Here is a 15,564-nt window from a genome sequence, read left to right as displayed (position 1 = left end):
AACATGTGCAAAGTTCTTTATAAATAAATCATTTTATCCTTTCAATAACTATGGGAGGGAGAAGCCATTATTGTCCCCATTTTGCAGATGAGCAAACTGAGGCAGCCAGAGGCGTAGTGCCTAACTTATCCAAGGTCACATAGCTATGGTAGGTCTGTGGATGAATTTGAACTCGGGCTTTTCTGACTCTTAAGCTCAGCTCTCTCCTGCTTGGCAACTTGACCAAATTTCTAAGCTAGAAAGGAGTTACTCTGTGCATCCCCTTTGAACCCAGATTTCTACTGGGCTTATACCCCAAAGAGATACTAAAGAAGGGAAAGGACCTGTATGTGCCAAAATGTTTGTGGCAGCCCTGTTTGTAGTGGCCAGAAAGTGGAAAATGAATGGATGTCCATCAATTGGAGAATGGCTGGGTGAATTGTGGTATATGAACATTATGGAACATTATTGTTCTGTAAGGAATGACCAGCAGGATGAATACAGAGAGGACCGGTGAGACTTACATGAACTGATGCTAAGTGAAACGAGCAGAACCAGGAGATCATTATATACCTCAACAATGATACTGTTTGAGGATGTATTCTGATGGAAGTGGATCTCTTCGATAAAGAGAGCTAATTCAGTTTCAATTGATCAATGCTGGACAGAAGCAGCTACACCCAAAGAAAGAACACTGGGAAATGAATGTAAACTGCTTGCATTTTGGTTTTTCTTCCCGGGTTATTTCTACCTTCTGAACCCAATTCTCCCTGTGCAACAAGAGAACTGTTCGGTTCTGCACACATAGATTGTATCTAGGATACACTGTATCCTATTCAACATATATAGGACTGCTTGCCATCTGGGGGAGGGGGTAGAGGGAGGGAGGGGAAAAAGCGGAACAGAAGCGAGTGCAAGGGATAATGCTGTAAAAAAAATTACCCTGACATGAGTTCTATCAATAAAAAGTTATTAAAAAAAAACTTTAAAAAAAGAAAGGAGTTACTGTCAAAGATAAAAGATTAATGGGGGAAGGAGTTTGCCCAAGGTCTCCATGGCAGCTCCTGCCAGAACCAAGACAAAGTTCAGCTGGCCTGGGGTGCCAGCTTCTTTCTCCTTCACATTAGAAATACAAGAGAACAGTTTTGTTTTTACATACTTAATAAAAAACCTTTTTAAAAAGCAGCAGGTAGGACAAAGAATTGGAAAATGAGTAGATGCCCATCAATTGGAGAATGGCTAAGTACATTATGGCATAGAAAAGCAACAAAATATTATTGTTTTATAAAAATGATAAATAAGCTGGTTTTAGAAAGGCCTGGAGAGATTTACATGAACTGATGCTGAGTGAAAGAAGCAGAATTAGGAAGACACTGTATACAGTAATGGCAAGATTGTGCCATGATCAACTATGAAAGATCTGGTTCTTCTCGGTGGTTCAGTGATTCAAGGCAATCCCAATAAACTTTGGATAGAAAATGTCATCTGCATCCAGAGGGAGAGCTGTGGAGACTGAATGTCAATCAACAACAACAAGGGATATGCTCTTTTTTTTTCTTTTACTTTTGTTTATTTTTCCTTTCATGGCTTTTTTCCTTTTATTCTGATTTTTCTCTCCTAACATGACTTGTAAAGAAATGTGTATTCAAAAAAAAAAAAACATCCTGGTAGCAAAATCAATCATTAGAAATCAAGAAAATAATTACAATCTGGAATTCCACATGGATAGTAAATAAATGATAGTTGACTTAAAATCTCAGCAGAAAACACTAAGTATTGCTAATCTCCAGACTAACAATTATCTATCTCCAGGTATTGTAATAGTAATTCCTTAAGAAAAAAATAATCTTCAATACTAGAAAAAGATAAAATAAAATTCAGCAGGTCTTTGAAATCACGAAAGAGATAACGTTTTGTGAAATAGTAACAAGAATTCTTCAGTGTCAGAGCAAGGACTTTGGTCGGATGCCCCCATATCTTACCCCGGACAACAGGGATAAACGATCTCTAAGGTCCCATTCATCTCTAAAAGTCAATAATTCCATGATCTTGGATCTCAACCATGAGGCCAAACCATTGATTTGAAATCAAGAGATCTCAGTTCTGTTCCTTACTGTGTGATCTTGGGTAAGCCTGGGCAACCAGCCCAGCTGATTGGCTGCTGCATGTCAAAGAAAGGGTGAACCTCCTTCCTGATCAGTTGGAAGAAGTGCTATGGTGATATACCTGGACAGAGAGGCACAGGAGGGTTATAAAGCAGGGCAGTTCTCCCAAGATATATATAGCTCTATCCTATCAGTTCCCATCTTGGCTCATTAACTTGTCACTGTCACTGGCTGTGGTTTAAAAAGTAAGGGGATATCTCTATATCCCTGGGGTTAGTGAGATGGTCCAGGTTAATGGAGAGACGCCAGTGACTATAGAGGCCATTCCCATTCTTCTTCCTCTGTCTTCTGGAGAGGAGCTCAGAGTCTCTACCATCACAACTGCTGCCCTCTTTCCCTTAGCTCCCTTCAGCTCTTCCTGCTTCTAGTCAAATTTCTCCTCTCTTTGCTTAAAAATGAACCTACTTCTGGGGGAGTTTCTGCAGCCTCTCCCCTCTGAACCAGTTCGCGCTAGGCCGTCTTCCCCCCAAAGCCTGTAGCAGCACTCCCCTCATTTGGTCAAGGATGAAAGTCCCAACCTCCCAAAGGGATCACCAGCTCCAGGGGATCTATCACAGTGTGGCAGAGATGGCTACCGACTGCCCTGGGGAGTCTCCCCTTCGAGTACTATTCTGAAAGTTCATCCGCACAAAAGCCCACGAAGGCTGGCAACTAACTAGCCATAACTCATGGCCGTGGTAGCCTGCAGAACCAAGACCAGTCCAGATCATTCAGCCCCTGTGTTTCTGGTGTAAACCTTGAATCCAAGTCTTTGCTGACACCAGAGTCAGCCTTCTCTGCTCTCCCCCAACCTGCCTGTCTCTTTGTAATGCTTAAAAAGGCTTTGCCTACACATCCCCTGCACATTTTAAATCCCCTGCCGCCATATCACCCTTCAAACCCACAATCCCTTTTTTTTGGAGGGGGGAGAGGAGGAATAATTTAGTAGACAATAAACCAACCACAGCTGATCGCTTCCTACTGCCACAGGAAAATAACAAGGAATCAAAACGGAAACAACCGAAATCTGGGAATTCAGAAAATCGAGCTGTTCTAAGCCGTGGCCTCGCTCGTGTCCACATTCACCCGAAAGCACTCTCGCTACCAATACAGTAAATTGCCTAGATCTTGCCTAGTCCCGGTGTGTGGCTGCCATCTTTCTGGTGTTTGCTGGACCCAGGATCTTGGGTCCATTTCTGAATGAAGCCTTGGGGTTCTCTGCACAGGGATTCGTGAACTTGTCTGTCCTGGAGCCAGTGAGGAGATGGTCTTTGCTGGGATCTCTTGAACCCGACTCCCCTGCGTGTTTTCTTAAATGCAGAAAATAAGAATACACAGGATGACAAGGAAGCCAATCACATGAAAAGATGATTCTTAACAGATTTTTAATATTTTAACATTTTTAATGTGTCTACATATTTTAAATAGTTTCACGCCATCATTTTACATAGGAGGAAGACAAAATCCAGAGAGAGGAAGGACTCACCCAGATCACCAAGCTTGAAACCAGAGCTGGATTCCAAATCCCATCTTCAGACCCCAAATCCAACCTTCTTTCTTCTAGACAAGCTTCCACAGCACATTTCTCACCATCATACCTAGAAGTAGGCGTCCATTTCCTGCCCGTTTCATTTATCAGGCAGTTAAGAACCTTAGAGCATCCTAGGGCTAGTCCGGGGTCCCAGGAACATTGAGTTTTCCGGCAGGCGCGCAAGATCCGTCCTCCAGGGAACCGTCCTCCCACTATGCTCCGCTCTGTTGCCTCCTCAACACTAGGTCGCTGCCAAGACTGGCTGACTTTACCTCCAAGGAAATTCTCTTTTTCCCATCGAGGGCCGGTTTGTGTCTTGACAGCTCCTCTGGCAATTAACCCCTCGCTATTTGAATCTAGGGGAGGAGATGGAGGCGTATGGGATTAGGAACGGGAGGATTTCCCTTCATTGTGGTCACAGGTAGAGCAGAGCCCCCTCAGGGAGGGAGGGAGGGAGCTAGTCGTCTTGGATGTCCCAGGAACCTGGCACAAAGGGGCTACTTAGAGATCTGGAAGGCCTAAGCTCCAAGGACAGGAGGTCATCTGCTGTTACAGGAGTAAGTGCATCTCCCACCATCAGCTTGTTAATGCAAAACCCTTCCTGGATTTGGGGTGAGCTCGGTAAAGTGGTACCGGCTCCCGGTGGCTGGGAGGTGGCTGGGAAGCAGAAGGAAGAAGGCAGCCAGAGGGGCATCTGGAGAGGATCTGGAGTGGGGGAAGAGAAGCCTGGGAAAGTCACTTACCACATACTTGATGATCAAGCCCCGTTTTCCTGTTAATAGTCCCAGTGTTCTGCCCGATTTGGTTCTGGGAAAGTAGAGTTGATGAGCCCAGAGGTCCACTGACCATCCCTTATCTTCCATAGCACCTCGAAGGTTCACCGAGGCTTTCCTTCTCTCACGACAACGTGAGGGGGAGCAGTGAGGACCACAGCGGTCCCGAGGGGAGCACTCAGCGCCGACCCAGGGGGCCGAGATGCCTCAGACTGGGCCTGGTACCTTAGACTGCCTCCCCGCTCTGTGCTAAGGAAGCCTGAGCCCTCCTCCTGCAGACACTAGAAAGGAACGGAAGCTTCTTTGGTGGACAAAGCGAGCAACCTGTTAGATCTGAAGGCCAGGAAGACATTCAGCATATCCAGCTAACACGTATTTCAACATATTTAGCAGTATGGGACGACCTGCCAGCTAGGGGAGGGGGTGGGAGGAAGGAGGGGAAAATTTGGAACAAAAGGTTATACAAGCGTCAATGTTGAAAAATTACCCATGCATACGTTTTGTAAATAAAAAGCTTTAATAAAAAAAAGAATTCCAGCACATCCAAAATGGAGCTCATAGCTTTCCCCCTAAAGCCTCCCCCTAGCTCCTGGCCGCGTTGCTGCCGTCCAGGCTTCCCGCATCTTCCCGGTCCTCAGCTTCCCAGCCTAGGAGCTGGCCTGGATGGTTCCTCTCTCACGCCTCTGTCCCCAAGCCCTCCCTCCAATATGGTGCCCAAGGCCCGCTGAGGTCACTGTGGTGACATCTCTCGAATTTGCCCCCTTCTTCCCAGCCCCTGCCGCCACTCTGGCGCAGCCCCTCCTTACCTCCGGCTTCCATTACTACAATAGCTTGCCCTTGGTTCTATCAGCCTCAAATCTCTCCCTCCCTCCTCCACTTCGGCCACCAGTGATTTTCCTAAAGCGACCCAGCCGTGCCACTCTTACACTCTATAAACTCCAGTGGCTCCCTATCTCTCCAGGATCAAATGCAAAATCTGTTCAGGACTGGGAGACCTTCCTAACCTAGCCCCCTCCTACCTTTCCATTCTGACGCCCTCTCCCCACGCACATCCTCATTGTTGAACATCCTGTCTGTTCCGTGTTTTCTGCTCCAACATTCTCCAGACTTCTTCCTGGCAGCCCCTGGCTCCTCCAGCTACAAGCCTTTCCCTGACTGCCTTCCTTGATCCATATCTTCTCTAGCCCTGCTGGACTCCAAGCCGTCCCCTACATTGGGTGTTGAATCAGTGACTCCCATCCACCGAGTCCTAGAGAGCCCCAGAGACACGCCGCCCCCCTCCTGCAGCTGCTCACTCCTACCCTCCTCCTCTTGCCAGGCCCTAATTCCCTTTTCAAGCCAGGAAAAGGGCCCAAGTCTCCAGCTATTTGCTCATCTGACTCAACCTCAGGCCTGATTCCACCATGTCCTTCCCCGTCCCCTCACCTCCCCTTCCTGCACAAGTCCAGGCTCTCGCCATCCAAGTTTGCCAGTGAGTAGTATTACTCCTCACCACTTACCTCGGGTCTGCCCAGACCTTCGTCCTGTGTCTCAATGGGGCCGCCTGTTCCGTGTCCCTTCCCCTGGGCAGCCAGAAGCCCTGCTCCCCACACCCCCAGCCCCATCGCGGGGGACAAGGGACAAGACAGGGGCTTAAAAAATAAACGGCGTTGGTGATTTATTAGCCTGGTCTAAGGAAAAGGGGCCCTGGAAAAGATGGGGGAGGAGGTAGGAGGAGGGCTAAACGGGGGGCAGGCAAACCAGCCACCTTAGCCCCAGAGTCTGCGGCAGGTCTTACTCATTGTCACAGTTAGTGTTAGCCCTACGGAGAGAGATGCGGTGGGTCATAAAGCGGAAGGCATAGCGGATGCCCTCTATGGTTCTTCTCTCAATGTTTTCTAAGAGTTGGCTCATCGTCCGAAGCATGGTGCCCGTCCCGTTCAAGATCCCATCGGTCAGAGCGCTGCGAGCCCCCCCCAGCAGGCTGGTCATCGAGCGCAGGGTGGTTCCCGTACCGTAAAGTATGTCCGTCACGGACGTGTGGCTGGAGTTCAGGAGCTCGGTGGCCGTGCCCATGGCCGTCTCCGTCCAGACTAGGATGTCAGACAGAGAGCGGATGGGCCCTTCCCCACCCCCCACGAGGCTGGTAATGGACCTCATGTAGTTACCGTTGTCCACGGCTTCCTCCAGCGAGGCAGAGCTGGAGTTCTGGCTGGGAGAGTGGGCCGGCATGGCTACGAGGCACACGGGGGGATTGTAGACGTAGGAGTGGTAAGGCTGCTCAGAGGCCCCCTCCCTCTCGAAGATGAGCGAGGGCTCCGCGTTGGGGATGGGGCTGTCATCCTCAATGAAGTCTGGGTTTTTGGAGAGGGGGAGGGCCTCCCCGGCATCCAGGTAGGCCTGAGAGGGCTCCTCGTCGTCCTGGCCAGGGCTCAGGTCCTGCTCATTCCGGCCATCGTTGGACTTTCTGACAGACCCTGCCCTGCTGCTGGACAAGGATCTGCTGTCCCGGTTCTGGCTCCCTTTCCTGTCTTTGTTCCCGATGGTCTCAGGGTTTTTGCTTCCCCTGGAGCTCATCTATCCCCTCTGCCACTTGCAGATGGTCTTGAAGCAAGTGGCCATGGATTTGTTGGGGGCCCAGGAGCCCAGGTGGGCTGGGCCCTTGCAGGCAGTGAGGTCACAGGGGCCAGGGGGGAGCTGATGATGTCACAGGCACTAGGAGTAGGATCCTGGTCCATGAGATGAGTCTGGAGAGCTTCCTCATCTGGGAGAATTCCCAGGCCCTGGAGGCAAGGCACTGGAGTAGACTGGGCAGTGCATTTGGGGTTAGTCGGGCTATAGAGTGAGAGGAGTGGGATACCCGTGAGACAGAACTGACAGTTTTGAAGTGAGTGGGGTGGGGTCCAAGCTTCCACCCAGAATGGGGTCCTTCCCTGAAGCAGCTTAGCCGGAGTCCAGATTTCATTCTCCTCTGTCTGTCAGAAGAGGCCTGGGAATGAGCGATGATCAACCGTAAAAGGCTCGATTCTTCTCAGCGCTTCAGTGATCCAAGGCAATCCCAGTAGACTTTGGACAGAAAATGCCGTCTGCAGCCCAGAAAAAGAACTAAGGGACTGAATGTAAATTAACACGTACTACGTTCATTTCTTTTTTCCATTTTTTCCTCTCCCATTGTTTTTCCCTTTTGCTCTGATTTTTCTCTCCCAACATGATTCATAAAGCGATGTATATTAATATTATAATAATGTTAACAATATAATATGCAATAACAACATAACAATAACAATAAATAAACTTACAAAAAAGAGGAAGGGCTGATCCCTTTCCTCATTTCGGGGCGGCAAATCCTGAGAAATTCACAGCTGACCCTCACAGAACTTAGAAGCCCCAACTTCTCCACTATCTCCAGGATGAGGATTCCTGGTATTTCTGAGGAGGCACTTCTTGGGCTAGACCAGGAGGGTTTTACTTCAGAATGAGCTTATTATGGTTGGGAGAGGGAGGTCTCCCATCTAACAGGGCCTTCAATCAAATGATCAGCAAGCAGTAAAGAATCTTCTCTCTGGTCCAGGCCCTGGGGAACTAGGACAAAAAGGAAAACTATCCCTGCCTTCAAAGAGCTTACAGTCTATTGGGGGAGACAGGGGGTCCCCATAAATACTAACTGAATCTGAGGTAGTTTGGGGCTCAAAAATGAGACTTCATGTGGAGGCAGGTGATTAATGTAAGATGAGGCAAGACATGAAGGGGCTGAGGAAGATGTGCATTCGTGTATTGGGGTGGCCATTGAGTGCCAAGGGCAAAGGAGAGAGAGCTGCGGTGGGAGAAGACTCGTTTAACTGGACCCCAGATGGTGGGAATACATATTGAAAAGGAAGACTGAGGCCCCAAGGAAAAGGTGTTAAAGGGCAAAGAGTCTCTCATATTGTATGCTGGGGCCATTGGGAGCAACTGCAGTTTATTAAGAAAGGGACGTAAGGTCAGATCTGATTAAGAACAATTTAGTGACTGGCTGAAGAATGGAAGGAGGGAAGAGAGATTGCAGTCTTGGAGGCCAATTAAATGAGGCAGTAATTCAGAGGAAAAGTCATGAGGGCCCGAATGAGGGTGATGGACATATGAGGAGAGAGAAGGGAGTGGAATTAAGAGGCTGTAGAGGTGGAAAGGGAAAGAAGGAAGAAAATAAGTATTTATAAAGCCTACTATGTGCCAGACACTGTTTTTTCTATCTTTTTTTTTCTTTTTTTTATTATAACTTTTTATTGACCGAACCCAGGCACAATTTTTTACAACATTATCCCTTGCCCTCGCTTCTGTTCCGATTTTTCCCTCCCTGCCTCCACCCCCTCCCCTAGATGGCAAGCAGTCCTATACATGTTAAATAGGTTACAGTATGTCCTAGATACAATATATGTTTGCAGAACCGGACAGTTCTCTTGTTGCACAGGGAGAATTGGATTCAGAAGGTAGAAATAACCCGGGAGGAAAAACCAAAATGCAAACAGTTTACATTCATTTCCCAGTGTTCCTTCTCTGGGTGTAGCTGCTTCTGTCCATCATTGATCATACTGTGTTCTTTCTCAATACTATCTCATTCATTCTTGAAAGAACTCTGGAAGGTAGAAGCTATCATTACCCCCATTTTACAGTTGAGGAAACTGAGGCAAATAAATAGCAAGTGACTTACTTGCCCAGGTCACACAGCTAGTAAGAGTCTGAGGCAGCGTTTGAACTCTTCCTGACGCCGGCGTAGCGTTCTCTCCACTGCGCCACCTAGTGGATCTTTAAGGTGAATGAGGAGTCAAGGATCTGGTGTCTGGAATGACGGTGGTGAGTTTGGGGGGCAGATAAACAGACTGAGTCTCAGATGCCCCCAGGACACCTCATTTACAGGGTCTGGTTCTAGCTCCCCAGACGGCGGGCCTGGATCTGTCTCTAAGATCTATCTGGGGGTGATCTGCAGAGAGGGGATCATTTAACTCACAGGAGCTGATGAGGTCACAAAGAGAGAGAGTGTGTGTGTGCAGAGAAGAGAGGAGGGTCCTGGGGCTTTGGGAACCCCCCCACTTGGGAATGTGAGAGGGCTGAAAAACCAGCAAAGGAACTGAGGCACGTGAGGGAGAGGGGGAGCAGGAGGAGGAGGAGCAGGAGGAGGAGGAGGAGGGAAAGGAAAGAGTGATCAATAGTGTCAAAGACTGCTCAAGAAAGATGAGGACTGAAAAAGGACTGTTCACTAGAAGGGAAGAGATGGCAGTAAATTGGGAGGGGACATTTTCAGCTGAAACATGAGGCTGGAAACCATATTGCTCGGGGTAGGGGAAGTGGGCAGGAGGAACTGGCAACAGTGAGTATCCATTTTTTCCCCCTTGGAGTTTGGTTGTGACTGGGAAGAGAAATCTAGTGTCATAGATTGACTTTTTAAGGATGGAGGTGATTTGAAAGTGTTTATAGGCAGAAGGAAAAGGGACCAATAGGAAAGGAGAAATTAAATATTAGAGAGAGAAGTGAAGGGATGATCTGCTGGAGAAAGTGGGAGGGGGATGGGATCCGGGTCACATCTTCGAGGGGTGGTCTTGGGATGGGGGGAAGGTCCCGTCTGCCTTGGGGTGAGATTGGAGATTCAAGAGCAATGCCAGGAAAATAGAAGGGGGAGTTGTGCTAGACTGTAATCGTTCTTACCCTCCTGGGCCACCTGAGCTTCTGGAATCATAAAAAAGAGAGAAAAGATTCTCTAGGAATAGGTCACCCAGGAGCAATGTCGTGGTGCCATATTCACCGCTTAGCCACGGCCGGTAAATTTTTCATGCTTGCTCATTGACCGGGGGCAGGAGAGGCCTTCGTCTCAGGTTGGCAGTCATGATGGACCCTGGTCCTGGTGAGGTGTGTGCTCAGCAGGGGACCTCAGAACCATTTTACCAAGGAAGAAACTGAGGCACAGGGATAGAGCTCTAAGTACTAAGTGGCAGAAGCAGAATTTGAATTCAGGTCCTCTGACTCAGAAACTGGGACTTTTCTCCCCACACTGATGCGAACTGAAACAGGGACTTAGGAGAGCTCTCAGTGCTGGAACTCCTCCAACCTTCATGGGCTCTCCTGCAGGGCTCCAGGACAGTTTGCATGAAGGAATAACTGAGAGAATTCCCAGAAATCATGGTCCAGAACAGTCAGGGCAGGACGCCCCGACCCTAATCTCCCTCCCTGCGATCAGGCGCTATCTGTGTAAGGAGGGATCACGGAGACCACATTCCAGAGCCAAGCTGTACCTGGCAGAAGAGCTGGATCTGCACCTGAGGCATTAATGGGGTACAAAACCTTCTCTACCCTTGACCACTGGTGTAACCTTGGGAAGTCCCGATCCAAAACTGAAGGTAGCTGCCAAGGTCTCTTCTGGCCAAATCTGCCGTCCTGTAATTCTAAAGCAGGAACATCTCAGGATGTTCCTGGGACTTGGTGAGCACATACAAAGGCAGGGAGGTGGGAGATAGAACACCACGTGGGAGGAATCACAGAAGGAGAGCTGGCTGTATTAGAGTGACTGATGGGGAGTGAATCATAAAAAGGCTGGAAAAGGTAGCTTGGGGCCAGGCTGGGAAGGGCTTTAAAAGCCAGAGAGAAATTTGCACTTCTCCTAGTTTTAAGAGCACTAAGTCCACCCTGAGGGAAAAGGCTTCCAGGACTTACTCAGCAGGAGAGGAATGCTCTCTGATTCTCCTTCATCCTCAGCTTTGTGCGCCTAATGATCGGTGTCATCTTCTGATCACTCATATGTTGTCACCCATCCCTCTGGGAATTTCTTGTAATGGTTGCTTCCCTATTTCCACTGGGATCACGAGAATTTTCCTAATGGGTATCCTAGCCTTCTCTCCCTAGCGCGATTTTTGTGGTCTCTTTTGCCCACCTTTGCCCACCACGCCTTCTCACCTGCCAGCTTCAGAGCTCTGTTGGCTCAACTCTGTAAGCCCAAGTTAGCACTAAGATTTAGAATATGGAGCCGTGGAGCTGGGAAGGACCTTAGTGGTCATTTTTTCTGGATCTTTTCTCCAGTCTGAGATCCATAGAGGAATTGTCTGGGGTCACCTCAATGCTCAGCAAACTGGAAGATTTCAGGCAGGTGATTGATCTGGCCGAGCAATGGGGTGGAGGGCCCTGTGACTGTGGGGAGCTCCCATCCACTAGTGAGGAAATCTTGAGCTGGTGGGGGGAGGGGTTTGCACCAGGTATGAGGATATTCAAAACACTCTATAAACCCTGAGGCATCAGATAGCTATCAGCTATTACCTTCTTTTCATTTTTCTGTTTCTTCTCATTTTAAATTTGATGGATCCTATTTTTAGGGATTTGAGAGATCACTTTGTACAATCCCAATTTCACCCAGGAGGAAACTGAGGCCTAGGAAAGTGAGGTGTGACCCAAGGCCATCGAGGTAATAGGCCGTAATTCATACCCAGGTGCACCCAAACCAGGCAGGGACAGGTGATTATATCCTTTTTCAGATGAGCTCACTAGCTTTGCCTCTGGACATCTTGTTTTACACATCCCACAGATGTCTCAAACTCACATAAACTTACAAAATGAAATTTGTGATTGTTTCTCCCAGAGCCTCCCCTCTTTCCATATTTCTGTTAACAATGCACTGGGAGCCCCACCATGTCTCAATCCCCCAGACTCACAGTTTTGATGTCATCCCCTGTCTTTTGTCTGTAGGAACTCCAACACAATCTGTTATTGCATTTTGTCAGCTCGTCTTTGGCCATATCTTATGTTGGGTTCCTTCTCTCCACTCACACAGCTCGGTTGTCACCTTCTCTGAACAACTAGGTGGAATCTCCTTTTATTTAAGTGTCATGTGGCTGAGATTGGATTTGAACTCAGGGCCAGTGCCTTGTGCACTATGATTGCCACCAAGCTGACCCTGTGTGATTTCCTAAATGGACTCCCCAACTCCGGCCTCTCCTCGCTGCTGCCCATCTTGCACTCATGTCAAAGAGCTCGTCCCAGGGCATCCTTTATTCATTCGCTGGCTCCCTAATAATTGCCTCCAGGATGAAATTAATGTCAAAATATCTGTCAGGCTTTGTGGGGTATGTTCCCTAGTAGAACGGATGCTCCCTGCAGGGAGGGACTGGTACACTTTGTATTTTCAGTGCCTCAGTCATCATAGTAAGTGCTTAACATCTACATGTGGATGGACTAATTTAGGAGAAAGGGGTGCACATGCAAGTTTAAAGAGAACATTTCTTAGCCGGGATTGCTGCTCCCAAGGGCCGTGGGTTGTCTTGGCAAGTGAGAGCTCCCTGGAAGACCTTAGGCAGAGGCTGGATCCGATGACCTCCAGTGAAGGGGACTCCCAAAGGGGTGGAACCCAATGGCTCTGGGCTACCGTGATCGTGCCCAGAATTTCTTCGGAAACACCCCTGGATAATCAGAGAGAAGCCAGAAGAAACAGAACTATGGCACAACAGAAAGAGCTTTGAGCCCCACATCAGAGGGCCGGGCTTTGAATTCCAGCTTGGCTACTTACACCCTTGTGATCATCTGTAAAGTGAGGGGGTTCGACACGCTGACCTTGAAAAGGACCCTTCTGGCTGTGGAGGGAGGATGGATGAGGAAACTAGTCACCCCCCCTCTCAACAAGCCTGGCAGCAGGTAGGACGGCCGTCCTCACCTACCCACAGGCAAGGTGGGTGGGGCGGGCGGGGGAAGATTCCCGAGAAGTGAATTTCCAACAGGCATCTGCTTGCAGCAGCTCCCACCTTCCCTTGCCCTGGAAAGGGGCCAGTTTCATGACTCCAGCAAAGATCCCTGCTCCTCCCTTGATTTTGTGTCACTCCCGGGCAAAGCCCATGCTGTGCCTCTGCAGGCAGGAGGGTCAGGTACACCTGGCACCCTCTGCCTGTCTCCTGGCGGCCCATGGTGACCTTACCGGTCCCAGATTGCCGTCCTGCCAGTCCCACAGCCACAGTCCCAGAGATCACTGGTCCAGTCCCGGCCTTGCTTGGCCAGGTGTTCCTGGCCAAGTCACTCCCCTAGAGTGTTTTAGGGTTGGAAATAATCATCTTCAGCCAAGGCTCACAATAACTCGGGGAGGAGACAGTATTAGTATTCTTAGACTTAACATTATTATTCCCACTTTACAGAGGGGGACATTGAGTCCCAAGAATGCTAAAAGGGAGCTCTCCCAAGGTCATATGTCTGAGGTGAGCTTTGAACTCAAGTCTTTTAACTTCAACTAGAACTGAATGACTTTGAACAAGTTACATCATTCTCTTGGCCACAGTTACCTCAACTATAAAATGGGAGCGCTCAAAGTCCCTTCTGACTTGGGATCTATGTCAGGAGCTCAGGTTGGGTTAGATGATTCAGTGGTTAGAGAACCAGAGTCAGGAAGTCCTGAGTTCAAATCCTGTCTTAGATAGTAGCTGTGTGATCCTTCCTGCCTCAGTTTCCTCACCTGTAAAATGTGGATAATAATAGCTCCTATTTTCCTGGTTTACTGTAAAAAGTGCTTCAGACAGTGCTTGGCACATAGTAGGGGCCACTTGATAGTCGACTACTACATTAGCTACGAGAAGCTATCCGCAATCTTCGGCAACCTTGGAAAAGGCCGCCATTTTGCTGCTCGAGCTTGAGAGGAGGCAGATTGGGACAAGACTGAGAAACACCCAATGGGGGAATTCCTGTGTTCGAAAAGGTTTGGCTACCACTCCTGAGCTTCCTCCACAGCGAGCCTGTGTACTTCCCTGGGCTTTCCTGTCATGGGATTTGGAACCCAGACAGGAATACAGGGGGAAACGCCATCGGTCTTTGTTTAGGGGTGGGGGAAACAAGCGGGGGCTCCCACCTCGAGAGCTAGACCCGCACTCCAAGTGGATGCCCATGATTTCCCAGCATCCCATAAATAGGGGAAAGAGGCAGATCCCCAGAGCGTGGTCTATGAACAGGACTGGAAGAAGCGTCACTGCTGGGGCAGGGGAGGGACATTAAGCCCCCAGATCAGCTTCTCCAGCCAACGTCAGACAAGGGATTTGGGGAGGGAGGGAAAGTAGAGCCCCCTATGGGTTGGTTTTGGCTGAATGGGAAAGAATGGGAAAGACACTGGACCACAGTGGTCAAGGGGGAGAGAAAGCCCACCACCTGGTGGCTTCCCACTGTAACTCATTCTCCTTCTTTTGTGGGTTTCATTTTTGTTGAGAGCTTTTCATTTTTATGTCTCCTTCATTTCCCAATATATCCCTCCTTCCCACTCTCCTGCCCCTCAGTGAGCCAGCTCTTATAACAAAGAAGAAAAAATAAGGGAGAAAAATGCAATTTAGCTAAAACTTCACTACACATCAGCTGCATCTGACAGTATATGCCGTGTTCCACACCCATAGTCCCCCACCTCAACAAAAAAAGTGTGGGGAAGGAGATGATTTTCTCATTTCTTCTTGGGGCAAAGCTTGGCCCCCACAATCAAGCAGCTGTTTGTTCCTTAGTAAATACTAAGCTCGGTGGTCTTTGTGAGGAGTCCAGATGCCATCAGCACCCCTCAGAGTTTCTCTGCCCTGAAAGCAAAGTCCTAGAGGTCCTGCCCTAGTATCAGTTCCTGCTTCTGAATGATGATCAGAATAGCTCTGGGGCTCTACAGCTAGCTTAGTTAAAAATACTACTAGTAATACTAATAATAAAACAATTATGTTGTTTTTCAGTCATGTTCAACTCTTTGTGACTCCATTTTGGATTTTCTTAGCAAAGCTACTGGCGTGGTTGGTCATTTGCTCATTTTATAGATGAGGAATATGAGGCAAACAGGGTGAAGTGACTTGCCCAGAGTCATACAGTTACTAAGTGTCTAAGGCTGGATTTGAACTCAGAATTTTTCTGTAAACTCCCATTATATAGGTTTAAAAAAATCAAGGCTGACTGAGGTTGCCCATGGAGTCAATGTCTGAGCTAGATTTGAATTCAGGGCTTCATGACTCCAATGTGCCATCTAGTTAAGCAATGAGTATGATATAATGGAAACTCAGAAGGCCTGAGTTTGTCCCATCCATCCCTCCATCCATCAATTCATCCAAACATCTATTCACCCATCCATCCACTTAAACATCCATCCATCCATCCATCCAAACACCCATCATCCAAACATCTATTCATCCATCTATCCATCCATCTAAAC

General features: G+C 48.4%; 1 protein-coding gene across 1 annotated transcript; it reads right to left on the bottom strand.

Annotated features, from left to right (window-relative positions):
• Positions 1-6,059: 6,059 nt before the first annotated feature.
• On the bottom strand, positions 6,060-7,042 carry TEX44 (testis expressed 44). The gene has a single exon (XM_051999570.1). The coding sequence runs from the start codon at positions 6,981-6,983 to the stop codon at positions 6,201-6,203; it is 783 nt and encodes a 260-aa protein (XP_051855530.1). The 5' UTR covers positions 6,984-7,042; the 3' UTR covers positions 6,060-6,200.
• Between the last annotated feature and the right edge of the window lie 8,522 nt (positions 7,043-15,564).

This window comes from Antechinus flavipes, chromosome 4, assembly GCF_016432865.1.
Source record: "Antechinus flavipes isolate AdamAnt ecotype Samford, QLD, Australia chromosome 4, AdamAnt_v2, whole genome shotgun sequence".
NCBI lineage: Eukaryota > Metazoa > Chordata > Mammalia > Dasyuromorphia > Dasyuridae > Antechinus > Antechinus flavipes.
The sequence above is the reverse complement of the archived record's forward strand: the minus strand, read 5'-3'. Positions and strand labels throughout refer to the sequence as shown.